The 23,258-nt window shown below is 36.0% G+C and overlaps 1 protein-coding gene across 1 annotated transcript in view; it reads left to right on the top strand.

Annotated features, from left to right (window-relative positions):
- The window catches only part of CCDC187 (coiled-coil domain containing 187), a 66,127-nt gene that overhangs the window by 23,299 nt on the left and 19,570 nt on the right, over positions 1-23,258 (top strand). Inside the window, exons 11-20 of the mRNA XM_072430566.1 lie at positions 842-1,326; positions 1,985-2,084; positions 5,937-6,028; positions 8,641-8,738; positions 10,503-10,613; positions 10,789-10,889; positions 17,411-17,499; positions 18,834-18,913; positions 21,958-22,145; positions 22,637-22,724. Coding sequence (XP_072286667.1) covers positions 842-1,326; positions 1,985-2,084; positions 5,937-6,028; positions 8,641-8,738; positions 10,503-10,613; positions 10,789-10,889; positions 17,411-17,499; positions 18,834-18,913; positions 21,958-22,145; positions 22,637-22,724 — 1,432 coding nt within the window. The remainder of the gene's footprint in view (positions 1-841; positions 1,327-1,984; positions 2,085-5,936; positions 6,029-8,640; positions 8,739-10,502; positions 10,614-10,788; positions 10,890-17,410; positions 17,500-18,833; positions 18,914-21,957; positions 22,146-22,636; positions 22,725-23,258) is intronic.

Genomic DNA, 23,258 nt, shown 5'->3' with positions numbered 1-23,258 from the left:
AATCCGGCTGGCAGTGAGGCGAGTGTACGCGCACACTCGAGTCTGGACCGCGGTAATCCGCGATCGATGGCCGCGCGTACTTTCGCGCTTCCAGCGAGCGCGGATTTTATTGATGAATCAGGGGCTATGTATCATGCCATGTGATATTTGTATAACTCCTCTGTGGAGCCAGCCCAATGCTTGCATCAGGGATGAAGGCTTTTAAAAGTAGCACTGAGTCAGGGCAATATGGTGTCTTCAGAAAGCCAAGTATAGCACCTTGCTGGACCCTCCCACTAGTTATAATCTGCCTGTATAGAGAAGCCCAAAAACCTTATGATGATGTCACTTGCTCTATAATAAGGCGGTATAAAGGATAGGGACATGAGAGAGCAAGTGTGAAGTATGAAGTACGAAGAATAAACTTCAGCTTTATAGCAAACTAAAAAGTAAAAAGAAAAAATGACTTTTTCAAAAAAATGTTTTTCGGTTTTACCCCTATAAACACTTGATTTACCTGAATCAGCTAAAATTACCTTATTTTATCTCCTACCGTTATTGATATTTTATCTCCTACCAATTCTTGATTATGTTCTATGCTTAAACATTTCTTTTCCTTTTTTTTTTTTTTTTGCTTTGTTCAAGGCAAAATTGTAAAAATGAACATTTTCATTGTGTAATTAAACATTTCAGTGTTTTGTACCACAATCATGGCTTTAGTGTCAATTTAAATGGAACCTTGGTTAGCATTTTTTGCAAGACATTACTGTGGAAAGCTTTATTATGTATGCCACATAGATCCATAAGTGGGTGAATTGAGTATCTTTCCTGTGATTTTTTTTTTTTTTTTTTTTAATATTAGTGGAAAAGCACTAAAGAAGTTCACTGAAGAGCCCTTTCAAAATGGCCACACAAGTCCCCTCCAACTTCAAGATCTGACTGCTACTCCAATTATTCACCGTAGAGACCTTCAAGATAATATCCACTCCGAGGAAGGCCTTGATTCTGATAAGCAATCCTTATACAGAGACAGCCAGGAGCGTGTACAGGCAATATGGGCAGCAGCCAAAGATCTGGGGAGAAGGGTTGAAGTAGAAATGACCAGATTTGGTGAAATTCCACTGAACAGCAACATGACATTGTCTTCTTCCAAAAGCTTACCACCCCATGTGAGGCCAATGTTAAGTAAAATTTCTGAACAAACTGGGGCTGATAATGCACACGAAACAAAATGTTCAAAGCCTACAGAAAGTAAGCACTGTGTCCTTCTATTAAAATCTTCTAACATGGCTTCAGCACAGGTAGCTAGCTGTGCAAAGTTGACTAAGAAGATGAAGAACAATCAAGGTATTAATAGACTCCATGGTATACAATTTCTATAAGAAATGTCAAGGTGTGTTATTGTTTGGGGCTGTGTGTTTGGAGGTTTAGGCCAAGAACATTACTGTACATATTCCCCATGTTGATAGTTTCCCCGACATTTTGTGGTTTTCTATCATATCTCAAATATGAGATATTCACTTGGTTTTTGACCAAGTTAACTAAAAAGTTTCTGTGGTGGACAATAAAGTATAAGCCTCTTTGGTGCAGTGCAATATTTCAACACTATATAGTTACGTAGTTAGTTATGGCTGAAAAAGAAAGAAGTCCATTGTTTTCAATGTATAGCAAAAAAAAAAAAAAAAAAAAAAAGCAAACCTGCATCTTCTATTCAAAAACCTACACTAATATACATTTCGGGTAAATACAACAAATCAATTTCCTTTTGATTGGGTATGCACAGAACTAAAGCAGATCTTCTCACCTCCACACTACTGGCTGTCTTTTACCCAAACAAACAGTGGTGGCTAACTTACAGTCCTTTATCCAGGCCTCTTGTTAGAGGGATGTCAAACACTTCTAACCTGGTTTTATGTGGTTGTTTTATGTCTCTGTCAACTAACAAAGCACAGGCAGAAGCTCCCTGTTCAGTGATAATAGTAACGTTATTCTGTGTTGTTCATAGACTATAAGATGGAGAAAACTCAACCTATTAAGAGCCAACCAAAGTTCAGGACCAAAACAACACAGAGAAGTGGAAAAGCACATCAGACTACCCACAAAAGGTGAGCAATAATTCTTTAGAGACTAAAACGATGCACTAATACTTTTCCAAACTGAAAAAAATGCATCAATGGCAGACTTGTAATGTAAACCCTTTGCAGGGGCCAGGGCTGTACAGCTCCAGTTCTCGAAGACTGGAATCTGCACACATTTTTAGTATTACTCTAATGGACAACAGTAGATTTAGTATGGTATGGACAATTATTCTGTTTATATAAAAATCTTGGCCTTTTTGTGGTATTTCAGGACTAGATTTAGACAGCCCTGTTGTAGACCTAAATCTTATGAAAACAGAAAGTAGAATATGAAAGAATGTAACATCAGATTACAATATTTGTTCATGTTTCTTTACACCATACCACATGTAGGCAACATACTGCTGTAGATTTTGACATGTCGGGCTCTGTCAGTGGACAATGCAGGAGGGCATCTCATTCTGTGAGCTCAATGCTTTATTGTTCATATTCATTTGTGTGCCAAAAAACTGTAGGGTTTATTTTCCAAGACATTTGATATTTGTCCACTAGAGAGCACAATTGCACAACAATGGGTCATCCCTCTCTTTACAACTCATTTGAAAAGTGTGTGACCATATTTGCTTCTTATGTATCTTTTTGATGTGTTTTTTCCTTTTTTTATCATAACAATTTTCTAGATACCACTCTTACTTTTTGTCTGTATTCGCTTAAGCATATTTTTCATGAATATTAAAACTTAGATCCCAAAAGTTCATTTTGTTAAAGGACATTTATTATATTTCTAAAGTATCTGCAATATACATATAAACTTATCCACTTGTCATATGAATTTGTAGCATTCACCCACAGATAGTAATTCACCACAGATAATTAAAGTATGTGACTAAGTGGTGGGCTAACTAATGCCTGAGTTTTTTTAAAAAGAATTGGAGAAACCATCAGGACCTGGAGCACTATTGATTTTCAAAAATGTCAGAACCATGATAGTGTCCTCCACAGCTAAGGGTTTCTCCAAAATCTTCCTATATTTGGGCTTCATTTTTGGTATTGGAAGATAAAGGATAAAGAAGGCTACCAATTTATTGTGAAAATTTATACAGTAAAAATGCTCACATTTCTGAAGAAGTTAGATTTTGGGTCCCTTTCCCTGATGTCAACTAAATTTTAGTTAAGGAATGTATTTTGGTCCTGGGATTGAGTTTATTTACCAGGAGATTCCTTGGCTTGTCACTTCATGTGAAAAATGTATGACCTGTCCCCGATAATCATTTTTCTACCCCGGTGGCTAAGCTTAAAGAGAAAGTAAACTAAGAAAGCCCAAAACAAATCAACTTACCTTTGAATCCCTCAGCACAGTCGACCGGTACGAAGGCGTCCTACATCGAGTCCCGTGTCGTTCTGGCATCCAGCTCTGAGCCGGCGAGCCAGGTGCCGCCATCTTCGCCTCTTCTTAAGGGTTCTTCTTCCTACGTCACCTGACCCAGGTGCAGGATCGAGTGATGTAGGTTGGAAAAAAACTTGGCAAATTGGCAATTTTTTTACCTTGTCACAAAAAGGCTCCTTCTGTGCATGGCTGAGCACCCAAGAGCCTCCTGGGATGCGTGATGTAGGTATCCCATGAGGCTTTGCACTCCCATTTGGCTAGGCGATCAAATATTTTTACCTTACATAACAGGGTTTTCTAGCCTTTTATGTAAAGTAAAATTTCTGAGTTTAGGTACGCTTTAAGTTAATCTCAGTCCGTAATTGCTCTATCTGAGGATGGAGATCCAAGTAGGGTTGTCTTTGGATGGCCTTTGGATGAAGAGGGAAGTAGCAGGGAAAGTAGCCTACAAAATGAAAAAATAATTTCATTGCTGATTCAATTTCAATATTCACTGACTTTGCATTTAGGAGGCTTTCATTGATCCTCCAACAAAAACTAGATGGCCGTCCCTCCAGCCCAGTTAGATTAACCAACACCAGGTCATGATCTGACCAGAGGGTGGTCAAAATAGGGGCCCCTAAAAGTAAGGGGATGGAAGAGGAGGGTAAAAATATGTGGTCCATCCTGAAGTATTGATTGTCTGAGAGATTATTAAATAACTACATAAACGATAGCTGTATTTTTTCAGCTAAAAAGCTTATTTGTTCTACTTCTTTTGCATTCATTAGTAATACACATTCACACAACTGAAACTATAAATATTTAAGACATTTTAATTAAAGACCTCAAAAGTTTTGATTCTTCTACCTACTCATCATTGCCATCACAAATGCAAAAGTCAATTTTCTTTATGAATCGCTCTGTTCTACCAAAATATTATAAAAATGCAGCTGGTAAACTACAGATGTATGGTTATCTAGATTTCTCCACAGCTTTTGTTCCTCCTATACGCACATAGCGTCCTATTGATCTGTTTTTTTATGCCAGGCTAAAAAAGAGTATTTTCCGATACATGGCTGCAACCATGACACATGCACATTACAAACATATGGCTGGTCGAGGGCGCCACATAAATTGATTATTTGAATAATATAAGCACACAGTTAAATCTCTTCTGATCCTCCTTTTTCTTATGGGGATTAGGATGGTTTAACCTGCGGCATGGCAAAGATTAATTCAAAGTAATTGTTTTGCCTTTTTGGACCTCTCTATAAATATGATTGCTACAGAATCTGTCAGTAAGATTTATGATTAAGTAATTGCCTGTGGACTCCTTTCTTTCTCTACTATCCACAATTATGTAGATTGTATGTAAGTTGCTATATATATATATGTACTCATTTTAGTAAATAACCAAGTGTCTCACTTTCTTTTTTTCTCCTGCATCTCTCCACTGTCTATCCATCGACCTCTTTCACTCTCTTCCTCTCACTCTCATTTTTCTCTCACCTCTTTTTTTTGTTGCATTAGGTAAATCTAGTTTAAAAAAAGGACTTGACACACGTTTTAACCTTGATGATAGGCAACAGCAAAACAAGAACATACAATTTGCAAACATAAAGTTTGATTTCTGTCTCATAGTAGCAGGGATTCCAGTTTCTCATAAAACATCATTCATAGAAAGCAACAAATTACAAACTATCCGGTTTGTCAGAGGTAACTGTAAAGTCAGACCAAAATATCTGTAAGGATGCTATAAAAAAAAAAAAAAGCATTGCTGAAACTAAATTCCAGTTGGTCAGTCTTTTTCAAGCATAAAAGTGTAGAACTAAAAAAATAAAACAACTGGAAGAACAAACTTATGTACGTTATTTAATTGCAGAGAACCAACCAGAAGTAGCCAGTACTTGCTATTGATTCATATTATTACAAACCAAAAGTGATTGTCCTACAAATTTCAAATATATTGTTGGTATTGGCATTTTCACTCTAGCAAATTATTGGGTTTTTAAAGTTTTATTTATCCTTTAATCTTTATGAGACCTATTTATAAACTTTTCACCCTGATTCACACAACTTTTACCCAAAATTTACATATTTTATATTGGATTTATTAAGAAAATGCATAAATCAATTGTACTCTGAATTCATATAATTTTGTAATTGAATTCAAATGTTAAATGTGTACATTTTGGGTATAGTACATCTTAAGTGAAAACATTTCATAAATAGACCACTATTGGTTTAAAGTATGGGCTAATTCACACTGGCAGTGAGGTTGCTGTGTGGTTACTGCTCCCACACACACAGACATGTGCCTCCATAGGGACTGTATAGGGGCTGCAGTGAGTAGTACTAGTACTGTTCACTGCCGCCAGCTGTCACATGTGCAGACGCTGGTTCATTTTGAACCAGTGCTGCTGAAGGAGTGCTTGAGTGGCTGTGGCCAATATCAGATAAAAGTATTAAATATTTCTCTGTTGTGACAATATTTTATTTTCAATTGACAGTGTTCAGAAAAGATCAGAATTATGCAGCCCAAAAATCAAACAGGGAATGACTGGCTTATTGGATGGAATAAAAACAACATCAGCATTTGTGGGTATGTAAATAATAATTAAATATATCAAAAATAGGATGATTTTTCTTGAAACCATATTTTTGTAAGACCCATTACACCAACAAATATTAATGCAATTTTATGTTGAGTTCCGAGTACTATAATGTACATTTTAAAGGGATTGACCAATTGCATCGACAACACAGGTAGAATTATATAGTAATTACAAGATATAGATTATATTATTTATTAACGTGTTTGTCCTTGGCCTCTATGAATATTTGACTGCAAAAAAAATGGTATTTATTTGGCTTAGTTTGTGTGAGTTATATTTTCAGAATTCATAGCCATTCTTGTTTTTCTGCATGTTTCCTTGTCTCTGACCATGTGTTGCTGCTTAAAGCCACATCGCCTCCCTCTTAGATCAAGAGGCATCCTGCTATATAACAAAATTAGTTCTTGAGTATGGAAGATCATAAATGTGCATACATTTTGTGCAGTAGCAAAGTGTATTCAAAACAAAACGAAAAACACCGGGGTGCAGTAACCTACAGCAACTAATTCTAAGTAACAACTAAATTATGCTCCCTACAACTTACAGATGACCAGCCTATAAAAAATGATTTTTGTATTTTCCTTGTTACTGTGCACGGTTGCCCTTTGTACATTTTCAACAAAAAAATACCCTTGCAGTTCAAGCTTGGAAAAGATAAATCTGAATCATGAAGCATTTAATTCTGGAAATCTGCTAATTGCACACACCAGTCATCCCATTTATTAACTATAAAGTAATTTGCAAGCTGTTTAACCAGCATTTTGTTCTGCATTAGGGGTAAGATTGCTCAGTGTTGCTGTTTTGACTTAATCTCAAGAGCCTGGTTACAATATGATTTGTGGTCATTCATTAAGTAGACGATGGTGTAAGCTGATTACTGACTTTTGGCCTTACTGCGGCTGCAAAAAAAATTAAGCTATAATCCTCAATTTATTCAACTGGAATTATAGTAAATAAATTTACCAAATGGTTAATAAACACAGAGTTTATCATCTGGTGTCCTTCAGCTGTGCCTAGGCAGTACAAGAAACCGAGCTATAAAATACTTCAGAATTGTATTGAATTGATAAGAAAGTGCCCAAACTACCAGAGGCAACCAGGATGAGATCTCTAGTTTCTTTAGTGTTATGTGCAAAAAAAATGATCCTGACAGAAATGCAGTAGGCTTGTGACTTATTGGCACTATTCCACTGATGCACTAAATTCTGAAGCAATACTATTAATTCTACTATGTTTTCCTCTGTAAACTAAAGAACACTTAATTCTGTAGTCATGGATTTTCCAACAAAATGTCCTACAGATTTAAAAAAGGTGGCCTTCAAAAATGGGTGTGGTTATCATTGAGTGTTGTCACATGTCAGGGTTTGCAATATTCCGCCAGCAAAAATACACAAAGCAGTATCCTTCACAATCCTGGCAGGGGACAAAAACCCATAAACAATTGGTAAAAGAAAAACAATGCCTAAAGGGAGTCATTGACCAAACAATTAAGACATAAAGCAGATATTCATAAAACAATATTCCTAAAGGGAATAAAGGGCAGGTATTTTGTGCCAGGTTTCATTTACTCCCCTTTCCATGTGAAATCTGTAATCTGTACATACATTTGAGAAATATTCTGTGTAACAAAAAATTACAGGGTCTGTCACAAAGAAAACTACAGACAGGTGGAAAACTCATAGCATATCATAGAGAAAATGCTGGTTTGAGATTCCACGTTTGCTGGTCATCTGGCAAAATGCTTAACCATTAGATCACATTGATCACTGGCTTTAAACTGAAATCTAATTTTCCACTTCAACAGAGTTTAAGCTTTTTGAATTTGACCAAGTAACTAGGCATTAGTATTTAGTAAGTTTTTTTTATAAGACTATGGGCTCCCCCAATCCCCCAACTCCTTTTTTTTTAACAGTTTCTCACTAGGAAAACTATGAGTTAGGTAGAATATATAGTAGTTAACTCTACTATTAGGTAGAAAAGGGAGTTTTAGCAGTGGTAGAGGCACTTTTATTCTACCTCTATGGATTTCAAACCACTATTCTATGACAGCCACTGATTCTAGTGATTAGGTTGCTAGCCACAAATCACTGTGGAACGCTGGCATTAGTGATTTGGAGCACCAATCATTCGCTGCTTCAAAATGCCATGCGTGACATAGCCCCAAGGTAGTAAAGTAGGTAGTGAAAAGTGCTTCCAATTTTGACATTGGATCTCCTTTAAATTTGTATCTGGATCTCTTTATATATCTCACAAAAAGGTGTGCTAATGAAACCTGCAGTATTTGTTACTTTGTTTTCCCCTTTCCCTGTATATAATTTTATTGTGCCTACTTCATCCAACTGGAAGTGTTCAGATTTTTATTTACCTGCCAAGCAGTAACTGTGGTTTTAGTTTCGTTCTATAAAAAGCATGGGAATGCTATTTTACAAAGACACAGCAACATTCTCAGTTTTCCATAGCATCAAACTCAACTTTTATCTAAGAACAATGGATAATTAAAAAAACGTCTGCATAAATATAACATCTTACTTTTTAAATAAATTACATAAATAGAATAAAGACTTTGAATTGAAAACCGTATAAATTTTTTAAATTGTAGACAAGAAGGACAAGAGTACATTGTTGCAATATGGAGAATTACAACCACAAGTTAGTGACCTGCGTCAGTCTGAGATGGAGATAACAAACAGGATAAAGGTAGTCTTTTTTGGTTGTTAAAATTACTTTCACTTCTTATTGTAATTAAACCTTTCCTGCTGGTTTAGTATACTTAAACTTTATATATTGTACATATTATTGTATTACAACTTGAATTTGTTTTTTGGTTATTGGCCCTTTGAACCTTTCAGTTTCCATCCTACAGTAAATCAGATAAACAACACTTTAAATGGAAAGTTGTAATCTGGAAATGAAATAAGAATACATAAAAAAAACACCAACATAAGTCCATATAATCAACAATGGCTTCTAGACAGAGCAGGAATGATAGGCCCCACAGACGTACATACACTTACTTACCACTCTATTGAATCATTTCTCGGAGATTGTGGTCCATATTGACATGACATCATTATGTAGTTGCTGCAGATTTGTCAGCTGCACATTCATGAATGAAATCTTCCATTCCACCACATCCCAAAGGTGCTTTAGAGGATTGTATTTTGGTGACTATAGAGGCCATCTGAGGACAGTTAAGTCATGGTCATATTCAAGAACTAGTTTGAGATGATTGGAGCTTTTTGACATGCCAGGTTATCCTGCTAAAAGTAGCCATCAGCACATAGATACACAGAGGTCATAAAGGGATGGACACGGTCAGCCAAACAATACAACACAATAAAATATGATAGGCTGTGTCATTCAAGTGATGCTTAGATGGTACTAAGGGACCCAAAGTGTGCCAAGAAAATATCCCCCACACCATTACACCAGCAGCCTGAACTGTTGATACAAGGTAGGATAGATCCATGCTTTTATGTTGTTGGAGCCAAATTCTGACCCTATCATCTGAATGTTGCAGCAGAGAATGAGACTCATCAGAACAGGCAATGTTATTCCAATATTCTCTTGTCTAGTTTTTTATGAGCCCCTGCAACTTGTAGTCTCATATGACTGTTCTTATCCGACAAGAGTGGCACGCAATGTGGTATTTTGCTTCCGCAGCTCATCTGCTTCAAGATTTAATATGTTATGCATTTAGAGATGGCCTTTATGTCAGTTTGACCCATTCTGGTGATTATCCTCTGATCTCTGCAATAAACAAAGCATTTTTTAACCAGAGAACTACTACTGAAATTCTGATTTTCCCTTTTTTGGACCATTTGTTTTAAACCTTAGAGATAGTTGTGTGTGAAAATCCCAGCAGGTTAGTAGTTTCTGAAATCCTCAGACTATCCCAACATCACCATACTGCGCTCAAAGTCACTTTTTTTTATCAGGGTCTTGCTGTTCCCTAAATGTCCAATCAGGAAGCAGAGATGTGCAGAGAGAGAGACCTGTGTGCTACTACAGCTGACATGACCTGAAAATACTAGTTGCCAGGCAGTAATGCTAATCTGGCATAAACTGATTTTAAGCAATTGTAAATTTAGCTGCCTGTCTGGAATATAGGTTTAAACTTTACCCAGGATTTTTATTTGGTTGGGATAGAGTGGGGAGGACTCATCAGATTGTTATGAGAATCTTTGTCTGTCTGTGTGTGAGAAACTTTTCTTCATTCTATAAGGAAAGGAATTGATAGAAAGTCTGTACTAAAGAGATTCAGACAACAATGCCTTTTAAGAAGAGTCTGATTTATTGTGCAGGCTTCACAGGGACTGGATATGCATAAAACCCTTTCTAATTAGGCCAAAAAAATGAATAAAAACTTGATAGAAATTTTAACTCTTATACTTTCTCCTAAAAAAAAATATAGAACTTTAAACTGTAAACGTCAAAGTGATATTTTTCTGTTTGCTGAAGGCCAGGCTAGAGCAGCAAGAAAAGGATCTGACTGTCTTAAGGCTTAAAGCTGAAATGGAGGCCAGAGAGGCAGAGAGGTGTATGCAAGAAATATTGCAGCATGATAGCCAGGTAAACAAACACTTTTTTTGTGTATATACAGTACCAGTCAAAACTTTAGGCACACCTTACCATTAAATGTTTTTGTGTGTGTGTGTATATATATATATATATATATATATATATATATAAAATTAGCTATATGGGGCATATAAACTTATATTTACCTTTTCCTATTATTATTTAGGTCCTGCCTGCTGAGTTGAAGTTTGTGAAAATGCATCCAAGAGACAAACAACAGAAGTGTTATGATTCTTTATTAAGTAAGACGGAAAGTGCTGGGCAGAGGTAGGTACTGCTGAGTTGTAGTATTACCTTTAGTGGTCCGGAAATAAATAAATATATCAAATGCTTTGGACAGCATGATTTATTATAGGGTTCTATCAGACATAACTTTATGTATGAAAATGCTGAAATCTAAAGCAATTCAGTGTGGTCCTAAGTTAAATCCAAATTATAGCAAATATCAGTGTAAAGTCTAAAAATGTTTTTGTTGACAAAACAGTAAGACGGGAGACTACTGTGAAACTGAGGGGCTGGCATTAGTGTTTTGCATTTTTTTATTTTATTGCAAATCTACCAGACAGGAGCTGTGTAAACAAAAAAAACGTTCTGGTAGCCAGACTTCATTGGATCTTAACTAGTTAGGCATTAGGAGACATAATGAAGTGTCAGAGCAGGAGTTTTGTGTTCAGGGCAACTAATGGGCATATTTTATTGTATCTAGGCAATGTATGTATGTATTCCTGCAATACATGCACATTTCCAGATGTTCTATTCCTTAAAAGACCCTACAGAAAATTCCTAATGATCTTCAAAATTTACTCCATTTTTTGCAGGCTAACAATACACTAAATTTTTCCAGAGTGTTGTTGGTACTGCCTAGCTGATTTTTGCTCAACCTCTTCTACTCCAAATGTTCACAACATAAAGCTTATTCATTCCATAGTAAAAGATAATAACCAGGAGGGCACAAAAAGTTTGCAGAGGACACAAAACAAGTCTACAGATCAGCACATTTTATATTTGCACTTATAAAACAACAGACCGAAAGGAAACAAATGAGAACATTCATGATGCCTGCCTTTGTGCAAGGTTGGCATTGAGTTAGTTAAACACACATCAGTGACTTAAGAAACAAAGGCTTGCCACCTGATTATCAGAAGTTGCTGATCAGGCACTTTTGCCACTGCAGGGTTGAAGTGCCTGGCAGATTGCATGGCCCTTAAGTGAGCACTTGTCTCCATTAGAGGGAGAAAAATTATTCCACAAGTCAGAGCGTAATTGTTACCCTGAACTCTCATCACTGAAGTCATTAAAAAATCTGTATTTTCTTCAACACATTATCAGGCTGCAGATCTACTTGTGTCCTTCAGATTATTTTCCATGTAAACCAATACAAAGGGCGTTGTCTTCATAAATGCTGGAAAACTATCCAACCATTTAAAGCCTAATATATACATGCTATTACATACTTATTTCTTTTAACATTTTTTTTAATATTCATAATTTGTCTTCAAAGTAGACTTTTAGCTATATTTATTATTAATGTAGTAATTTTTGAGTGTAACACTTTTATTCAGTATTTGTTATTTCTAGCAGAGATCACAGTACCTCTATGTACTCTTTCTTAATTCGCTTTTCAATTAGTAGGGTGATTTTATTGTTCTGGCGTCATCCAGAGTTCATATTTATTTCCTTTCTATTTATGCCATGGTCACAAATGTATGTCTTGGATCAGCTCCTGCTGTGCCCTCTCCCCTTGTGAACTTTTATATGTAAACTTGTATTTGTACTTTACATTAATGTGTGGCTATGTAACATCCAAATCAGTAAGAACAATTCATTCCAGACTAAAATTACTAGCAACAAATAAAACTATCATAGTTATAACTGTAGAGAACATATTATTGCAATAAGCATTTGGGCTTATTCACAATATGCTAAATTAAAGGCACAGAAAAATAGCACCCACAAATTATATATTTCATTTTTTTCAAATTGTATCTAAAGCCAAAAGCTTTTTCTTTTTTTTCCATTTTAATTTAATAGTGCAGGAATTGGTTATAACTTGTCACAGGAAACTTTTGTATTTTCTTTGGCATTCTGAGTGATAATAGTCACCATGGCGCATTAGGAAAATAAATCTCCCCAGAGTGGACACTGGAAGGAGTGGTTGTCCATGCAACTAGTATATCTTTAGAGGTTGCAGGGGTTTTTCATTATTTCTAGCTGAACAAGAGAGAGCAGCTAAGGCTGCTATGTCAGAAAACTAGAAGAAAACTGCATGTCCAATAAGTCCTTGCATCATGTTGCAAGGATGTGTGTGTTTACACTAGTAGTCTTACTCTGTGGGAAAAAGTTGGTGGTCCGCGGCTCTGTCATCCGTATAGACACAACCTGCCCACTCTCCTATCGCAGAGTTTTGTTGTGTCCACACCCCTGCACTACTGTACCCCAGAATGTTTAGCAAGAATGTCTGAGCCTGTGTGTGTGTGTGTGTGTGGGGGGGGGGGGGTTCTGCAGGTTCTGGCATCATGATGTCACTCTGGGTGAAGTTTCTTCCCCCTTGAGTGACACACGACTCCCCATGCGCGGTCTATGCCCTCCCATGCCCTGTCCAGATTCTGTGGATTTAGTGGTCTGGGAGGTACAAAAGGTTAGTGACCACTGCTCCACAGCACAATGGGGTGGCTACAGATGAAGACATTGTAAACAGAGCATGAATTGTAGCCACAGTGCATTGAAGATATACCTTTCTCTGAAAAGGTTGTAAGATATTTACGAGCACTAATTGAACACATATTTTTTAAACACCAGGAGGACGGAATGTATCCTTTTAAGACATGAAAAAGATGTGAAATATTTTACTTTTCACTTTCGTGATAGTTTTAACTTTTCCTTTAGAGATATACATTCATGATGCTGTGTAATTATTAATATGCAGGCCCTGCTGCTAGTTATAACTAAAAAAACAGAAATATGCATAGAAGCTGGCAGTAGATAAAACTAAAATATTTATTTTCCATTTTGGAGTGAATGCAACAATTTTTAGAACACAATTTAATTGTGTATGGAGATTTGCTATGAAGGGAAAAATCACATCCACACACAATCAAGTTTTTCTCGACACACTCAAATACACTCACATGAGATACAAGTAGATTGGAGTTAAACAGCAAGTATCATCTGCACAAGACCAAAAAAATCTTTTTATTTGGGTCCAATTATTAAATGAAAAGGAAAAAGGTTCTGAAAATCCCACATAAGGGTGTAAGTAATCAGATTTTGTAAGAATTAAACCTAAACAATCTAATCAGGCCGCTGTAATCTTAAAAGAACAAGTTCAAAGCTATGCCGGCTTACACTGATTACTCACAGGCCATTTGGATAAAACGCCTTCAACCTTTTACCAGTAATTACCTGGAGAGGATCCAGGCCCCGCCGGCCCAGCTTCCAAATTCACTTTAAGGAAAAGGATCAACAAGAATAATGACATTACAACATGACTCAATGCTGTTCTACCAGGAATGCATTATTCGCACAAATATTTCTATTGGAAAGAGTCTGAGGGGCAGGATTTATCAATAGCACGGCCAACGGAGTCAGACAGGGGGACGGCCAGCTTTTACTACTTTCTATAAATCAGACAGCTGACATTACTAATCTGATTGCCCTGCTCAGCACACTACATACATTCTCTTGTATCACTCCAAACAGCGCTTTCTGGATCTCCATTCTGATTGGTAGAGTTGATAGGCACTCTGGTTGGTAGACACCTGTCAGATCTAAAGTCAATATAATGAATTTTATTATTTATTTACTGTTGTGTTGCTTTTTTATTATTAGTACTTGAACAACAAATTTAAAGGAATTTGTTTATTTTTGCTATTGCCTATTTGTGTATCTACAAGCAAAAGTTTCTTTCTTCCAGAAACTAGGAATAATTTGGAAGCTTTTTCATTTTTTATTAGGTCTGTGTCTCCACTGTAGGGATTTACACCTTCTGCTTTTCCTGGTGATCAATGTGACCCAAATGTAATTGAAATTAAATTCCAAATTTACAGCTGTCATAGAATATCCTTCAATGAGGAAACCTGTTTTAAAGCAGTCTAAAGGGAGAGATTTTTTCTCTCCTTTTCTCTTCTTTGTTCTCTACACTATAATAAGCTAAATAAATGTTTTGGCTACAGATATACAGATGTGTTAATGCTATTGGTCATTTGTGCATCACAGAAAGTAATTGGTACCCCTGGTCTAAATGATAGGTGTTCTTTTTGTAACAATTTCAGAAAAATCTCCCCTTGTTTTAGGTACTGCAGTCCCCACTAGAAACCATACCATAATATTTGTATGTGTGAAATGTGATTAAATATCCCTGCACATGCATCAGGTGAAGGCAGAAAAATGTCTTGAAGAATATTTTGGCAGACCATTGGTATTTTCTGTAAAGCATGATGGACTTGTAATTGTCAAAAGCTCCACACTCTCACAACTCCACCTTTTGGTATTACACATTACTATTGTTGTTAATTTTAATCCAAATATAGCTTTTAAGTTAGATACTCTCTCAAGACATGTCCACATTTTAAGGCATTTCTCATTGCACACTGAGATTAGCTCAGGTTAGTATAATAAATGCAGATCCTACAAACAGAAATGACCTCGTAAAAGAAGCAGCAAAAATAAAATTAAAAAAAAAAATAAAGTTTACTATACTACCAATCACATTGAGGCTAAAATTAGTTTATATAAAAATAATTGATATATACAACCATGGCAAAAATTTTTGCACCCTTGCATTTATGTCATAAAATGCACCATTTCTCCCAATTGTTGCAATTACAAATGCTTTGGTATTGTCATGTTTATTTTTTTTTTTTTGTTGACACTGGAGGAATACAAAAAGCAGACACAAACATAATTCCACACAAAACTTCTGAAATGGCCTTGACCAAAATATTGGCACTCTCAACTTAATACTTTGTTAATATTTCCCTTAGGAAGAAATAGCTTATGTTAATTGCTTTCTGTACCATTTATTGTGTCTACACCTCTACTGGAGTTTTGGTTGACTCTTCCTTTGCCAGCTGCTCTGGGTCTCTAGATTTTGAAGGTCTGTGTGTAATACACTGAGCATGGGGAAAAGAAAGAAGAGAAAATGATTGTCTGAGGATTTGAAAACCAAAATTATAGAAAGGCATGGACAATCCCAAGGCTACAAATCCATCTCCAGAAATCCTAATGTTCCTGTGTTCACTGTGTACAACATTGTAAAGAAGTTTACAGCCCATGGTACTGTAGCTAATCTCTATGGATGTGGACAAAAGAGAAAGATTGATGATATGTTACAACGAAGAATTGTTTAAATGGTGAATAAATAACCTTGATCAAATAAATAACCTTAATCATCTTCCAAACAATTTCAAGCTGATCTGCAGGCACAGGGTACAACAGTGTCTGCTCGTACTATTTTTCGCCATCTGAATGAAAAGGGAAGCTATAGCAGGAAACCCAGGAGGACCCCACTGCTGACACAAAAACATAAACAAGCCAGATTGCTGGAAGCCACAATCCTTCTGGGAGAATGTCCTCTGGATGGATGAGACAAAAATACAGCTACTCAGTAAAGCAGATCATTGGGCTGTTTACAGAAAACGTAAAACCTTCAAAGAAAAGAACATCGTCCCTACATTTAAACATGGAGGAGGTTTACTGATGTTTTATGGTTGCTTTGCTGCTTTAGGCACTGGTAGTCTTGACTGTTTGTATGGTATTTTAAAATGTGAAGACTACTGAAAAATTTTGGGCTGCAATGTAAGGCTCAGTGTCAAAAAACTGGGTCTCAGTCAAGAGATCATGGGTCTTACAGCAGGAAAATGACCAAAAGCATACTTCAAAAAGCACCCAGAAAAGGTTTAGGACAAAGCGCTGGAGAGTTCTGAAGTGGCAAGCAATGAGTTCAGATCTAAATCTCATAGAGCACCTGGGGAGAGATCTAAAAACAGAAGTTGGGAGAAGGAACCCTTCAAATCATAGAGACCTGGAGCAGCTGGCAAAGGAAGAATGGTCCAAAATTCCAGGTGAGAGATGTAAAAGACTCATTGATTTTTACGAAAGTGATTAACATAAATTTTTTGCATACTACATACCAAGTATTAGGTTGAGGGTGCCAATGATTTTGGCCATTTTTGATGATTTTTGTGGAATGTCTCCGTGATTTTTTTTGTCTTTTTTTTTTTGTGTTCTTCCAGGGCCAACAAGAGAAATAAACATGACCATACCAAAGCATTTGTAATATTTTAAAATTTTCTGGGAGAAGTGGTGCATTTCCTGACATAAATGCAAGGGTGCCAATATTTTTAGCCATGACTATATGTGTATGTATATATTGTAGATATATTGTGATATATCTTGCCATCTCTGCCCTGCCATGGATGTTCACACTCTTTATTTTTAATGGAACCATTGCACCATAGTGCAATCATAAATACAAAATGTTGCTGTTGACACAAGGTAATTTAGTGAGAATCTTCTAGATTGTGCACTTCTACTAGAGGTTACAGTGACATCATTATACTTTAGCGAAAATTTCACTCATTTCCAATAGACTTCTTTGGGGAAACTGGAAAGGGGAATCTCCACCACATTCAGGAAAAAAATGGGTTCAAATTTTTTTCCTAGTGTATCCAAAGCAGATAAAATATTTAGATATACTTTAACTGTATATGCATCCATCTGTGCTATGTTGAGTTTGGTGACCCCTTCACACCCCTTCAACTATAATTTTCTGTATGGTTTTATTTCAGGTTTGAGTCTGCCATTGATGTTTTTTTTGAGTCAGCATCTGCTAATACACCATCTGCACCTGTGATAAATAGTACTTTGAAAAAGCCTGGTATGTGTATGTGGTTTATGTACCTAAATATCTGTGAAATCTATATAGCAGGATGATGTCATGTTGGTTTCTTGAAGATCAGTACAAAATGTTTAATTGTTTTATTATTTTTAAGCCATAATGTGTTTTATTCATTCAATTAGCGAATATCTAACTAAATTGTCTTCACCATAAATAAAACAAAATCTTTCCAAAAATCTGTGATAAAACACAGATAGCAAATATATGTGGAAGCCACGCTTCCTCATCAAGACCCAGCTGTCCCTAACTCTAACCTATGAGAGCTTTCATCTTGGGACAAATAAAGCAATTATTTAATTGGTGAAGGTATGCCTGGATGCCCCTAAACCTCAATAAGAGTGAAATGACACACCTAAAGGTGTTTTTTTCTGGCTGACAGAAAAATGTACTGGGAAATGTTTATATTGTGTAGGTTTGCAGTCTGATGCCCCTTTTTTTCATTGTCTAGTGAAGGGGATGGGCTGGTAAAACTGTGTAGTATGGTGTTATGTCACGGATATAATTTGTGACAGTTTATGCAAACTTTGATGGGTTCAATTTGAAGTGTACAAAGAGAGATAACACAAAGACTTGAATGATTATATTATTTAATAATAAGATAGATAGACAAAACAATGCAATACTGTAATAACAATTAATAAGCGGTAACAAAAGATACTTAGCTGCGGAAGAAAACTGAATTCACCCAAAGATTCTGCTGGAAATCAATAACTTGGCAGATGATCAAAGAAACATGTTGCATCCAGCAAGCTCTGGTCAAGACTTCCTCATTAGGTATGGCTCTGTGTTTTTAACTACTCAGGAAGGAACTAAGACAATGGCTGGTGTTTGACCAGTACTAACCCATAATCATCCTTAAACCTTACAGGATATGCTGCATTTCTTTAGGATGACCTCATGTCTGGTATACATATACCAGTATATACTGATAAAGCATTATTGTTGGTGAGACATAATTGATATGAAATAAATTGTGCTAACCCAACATATGGCAGAGCTGTAAAAATCGCAGGGCTGGATATACAGAAACACACATCCTGGCAAGTAAAGCAACTTCCATTTAGTGTATTTAGCTGATTGCCTGGAGATCAACTTTAAAGCAAGAAGGTTTTTGGTGTAGTTTGCAATGCAATAAAAGAACCTATGTGGTTTGTGTGTACAGAATATGCTTTCAGTTGGTGAAATAACCAATTTATTTTTAAGCCTCACTTTTTGAATAAATATCAAACTATAGCTGAGGACTGGTAATTATTTTTCAAACTACTGGTTTGTTTTTGTGTTTTTAATATGTTTACCTATTTCTTATTAAACAGTGAGCATCTTATCTACAGAGAACAACAATTCGGAGCGCTCTTGGGATCACACTGACCCAGTTACAGACTCTACAAGCAAGGTGCCCTATCTTTTGCCACAGTAACATGATTTTTCTGTACTGTATTAAATAGATAATTTCTCATATAAACGCTATACTGTGTATGACCAATAGGAGGCAGGATTCAGCACATTTGCAGGCTTCAAAAGGACATCCTGCTATTGGAAAAGGACATTATATAGCACACCTTTAGTATTACACCTAATAGGGCATTCCTAAAAAAATATCTGGCCTTTTAAATATTATTTTTAAATAAAATGCTATAGGAAAGTGCTAGTTAGAAATTTAAAGGTAAAGTTTTAATGTCCAAAAAATATTACTCTATTAATACCCCACATAAAAATAATGTTTCAGCTACAGTAAGCCAGTGAGAAATCATGAAGTAATTGAAATCTTGCCCAAATGTTTATTAAAACAAGTTTTTACTAAGAGAAATGCATTACACAGACATTCCCTACCATTGATTCTGAATTACACCCCATCTCACATATACAGTAGACCTAGAAACCGCTACACAATATTGCACAAATGTGAAAAAATGTGTAAAAGTGAAACTAAATTTCCACCCGAAAAGTTTGGTGTGTATTCTTACCTGTTCGATCGCCGTATGCAGAGCTCAGCGAACACAGCCATGATACCCAGCAAATCCTTGATTTCCCTGTGGGTGCTGGGAATGAATCCCTGCCAAGCCAATCAAGATAACCAAAGGTTGGAATACAGAAGAAAAGAAGGAAGTAGATAGCGGCACCCCCAATCCACTGGGTTTAATTCGACTTTAATGCACTCTCCTTTAGTGAGTGCACAAAACCTTGTTTCTTAAAGCCCAACAAAACCAACAAATTAAAAAAATATCATTTTTAAATCCAAATCTTGTCTTTTGGTTTCCTGTTAGCAGACTGAAATCAAACAACAGCATACCACTAGACTGCTAGTCTTTCCATCTTGAAGTCCTTCTTTCCTAGTGAACATGGAGCTTCTATTGTAATGTAGAGATGCTGGGAAATGTAGTATGATGTATCTGTTGTTTTCCTACTTTGAGAGTAACATGGTCACATCTGACTGACCCTCACACTGGCTGAATTCAGAGTTGAGAAAAATGCAGTTTATAAGCCCATATTACCCCTCAAACAGATATTCTGCTCATCACATTGGTTATTTACCCTGTTTGTTATTACACCTCATTGCTATAATTTTTATAATTATTTTTTTGGTTTAGATGGGCTTTAGGAGATATCATATGGGCATTACATTTTTTGTGTGTTTTTTACATTTTGATACTTTCAATGCCTCTACCTATTTATATCAGGGACACCAAAAGAGCTAAATACTTAAGAGAATTTAGCAGAAACAAGATGAGTAAATAGAATTTATAAATCTGCCACTACTTTTCATCCTGAATGTTCTGCTGTGGTCCATGGCACAGAAAGGAGCAAGCTAAGCCCTTGTCCACAAAGGTGGATAAAACATTTTAAACGCATAAGATAGTCTGGGAAATGAGTGATTCTACACATCAAACTAAAACAGAAAAAGGTCCCTCATCTGGTTAGATTGCTGAAAAACACTCATTGTTGATATTCAAAATGTTTTAATAGCCTCTCTTCACTGAATAAAAAATGTATAGTCTTTTTTGTTACATTTTAGAAGCTACACTAGTAAAATGTATCACTTTTTGATAAATATGTTTTTATTCCTAAGGCTGGGTCTACACAGACGTTTTAAAATGCACGTAAACGTTCCTACTGCGTTTGTTTGTGTTTTTATGCACTTTTTAGTAGCCTTTTAAAGTTTGCCTTTAAAACGCTGGAAAAAGTCTATGCCACGTTTTCCCCTTTTTCCTGCAATTTCCCATGTTTTTACTGCGTTTTCCTGTGTTTTTAATATTTTAGGGTTCTTATAAAGTTTTTGTTTATGTTTTAAGTGCATATAAATGTGCAAAAACACGGGAAAGCGCTTCATTGAAATCAATAGAAGCATTTACCCACGTTTTCCCACGTTTTTGAGCATTTTCCAGCTTTAACCCCATGTTTTAATTTTTTAAATGTTTGCAAGCAAAATAAACGTGCCTCAGAGAAACGTCATGGTGTAGAATAGCTGGGCTTTTAAAACTTCAGGTTAAGGATAGAGGGAACATCCATGTAGACTAAGCCTGAAAGAAAACATTTTCTATTAATTTAATTTGTAAAGATATATGTAATTGCTTTCTGTACTCATGATAGCCATCTGCTATGCAATATTTTCCATTGATTAAATGGAAATGGCAACTAAAATTTGACTAGGATGCTGATCAAAGAAATTTATGCAAGGTGTTTTTTATTTGGTTAACAATCAAAATAAACCATGGTGTAACAAAGACTGATTATAGAACAAGTGGCTAGTACATAAAATACCAATAGTTGAGGGATTGATTTGTTAGGTAATTATTGTTAATAATTAATTGTTAGGTAAATCAAGAATAATGAAAAATAGGGGAAAATTCTATAGTGAGTGTCTACTATTAGTTGTCTCTTACCTCTCCTTTTCATAAAGTAGTCTCTGATTTAGCCAACTCAAATCAATGCCCCCTCCCCCATGTCTGTCTATTTCCAATAGTTAGGCATATGGACATATTTTTAAACAACCTTGCCTCTGCTAATCTAAAATGTCTGCAAATCATACAATAAATGAAAAAGGGCAATATTGTTAACATCACATCTTAAGTTACTTTAAAGTACATATTCTCTTTAGAATGATTAAATGATGATAGGAAGGGAGGCTGGGGAAATTGTTTTTCTATGAACATGTACATAAATAAATAAAATCTATTATTTATATGATAAATGTGTATAAAATGAGTGCCCAATACTCATTCCAAGAAAGATTTAAGCAGTTTAACACCACATTTGTTACTAATACCAACCTTTAAAGGAACCAGCGATAACTAAAAGGACATCCCAAAACCAATCCCAAGAATATTCAATATATCATATTATTCAATGTGATATCAAATTATTCAATAATAATATGATAAAATGTGTACTTACTAAAAATACATAGGCCTGATTAATGAGCCTTTTCTGTTTTTTTAGTGGAGTGAAGTGAGTCATTTTTATGGTTCCACTGATATGTTTACCCGCCTCACAATGGAAATGGCACAACAGTATATTCGGGAGGAGGAGCTACGGGCCAGGCACCACACAGCGCTACTCAGGCTCCGGGATGATGCCCTCAAGGAAAAGACAAAAGCAGAACTAGCACGGCTCAAACACCAGAGGATGTATGTCAAAGTTGTATATTCTTTATAAGATGAAAAGCACTTGATGTATTATGATGTGAATTTCTATCCTCACAAATGTCCATGGCTTTGCTGAGCTATGAAAAGAATGGTTCCTTTAGGCAAAGGGCAGTCTGAACAGAGACACAGACAGTTATAGAAGCCTAATAAAGGTTCTAATCTTTTCCTAATCTAATCAAAACTGAAATGCACATCATAAATATTTACAATACACTTTTTGGCTGAAGTAAAACTTAACATTTTCCAAAAACGTTATTGTGTGCTATTCTGCCTAAAATCCCTAAATTTGTCAGGTGGAGCACGGCAAAGTTGAAGATGAATGTAAATGAAATTGTATCAGATGACAATGTATTTAGCACCATGTAGAAGTAGAGTGTGAGAAATATAACTGTTTTACCTAGTGTGTATGTACTGAACATAACTGAATGGCCTGGAGATAAAGTGAATACAATGCTAATAACTCCTATTTCTAGGTATTGGGAGATGAAAAAGGAACAGGATAAAGTGGAAGAAATCTTAAGACAAGAGAAAAACATCTATAAAAAGCTGAAACAGGAACAGGTAACATAAACAATCATTGTTGTATAAGTTGTCCTGACAGACACTGTCAGAGAATGAACAAATCAAACCCTCCAAAACTCCTTTGTCTGACCATGTAGGTGCACTCTGTATTGGCTATTAGTTGACCAGCCAGGGAACGTCCTTGCTAAGCAAGTGCTTCAGATGAAATCAAGACAAAAAGCCAAGCAGAGTGTGTGTTGTATTCAGTAAACTCTTAATAAAATAGAACTAAGATAGCTAGGAGTTTATTAAATTAGCATAACTGTATAGCACTATAAATCTTGAGCAAAAAACAATGCAGAGATCACCCATGCCCTCTTTTGTTGTCCCTGTGTGCACATTGGTACTCTGTGAGCCCCTGCCCGATTGAGATATTGAAGAAGTTGATGCTTATCAACTGCTGTTCCCCAATTCCTAAGCAACTTTAGATGTTCTTAAAAGTTCTTACCTCTTAGCAGTTCTGGGTTCAGAACAATGAAAATATAATTGACAGTGGCTTTGGCAGGTGGCAGACTGTGGCATTGCATGGTGGCC

The sequence above is a fragment of the Pyxicephalus adspersus genome, chromosome Z (assembly GCF_032062135.1).
Source record: "Pyxicephalus adspersus chromosome Z, UCB_Pads_2.0, whole genome shotgun sequence".
NCBI classification, from domain to species: Eukaryota; Metazoa; Chordata; class Amphibia; order Anura; family Pyxicephalidae; genus Pyxicephalus; species Pyxicephalus adspersus.
The sequence above is the reverse complement of the archived record's forward strand: the minus strand, read 5'-3'. Positions and strand labels throughout refer to the sequence as shown.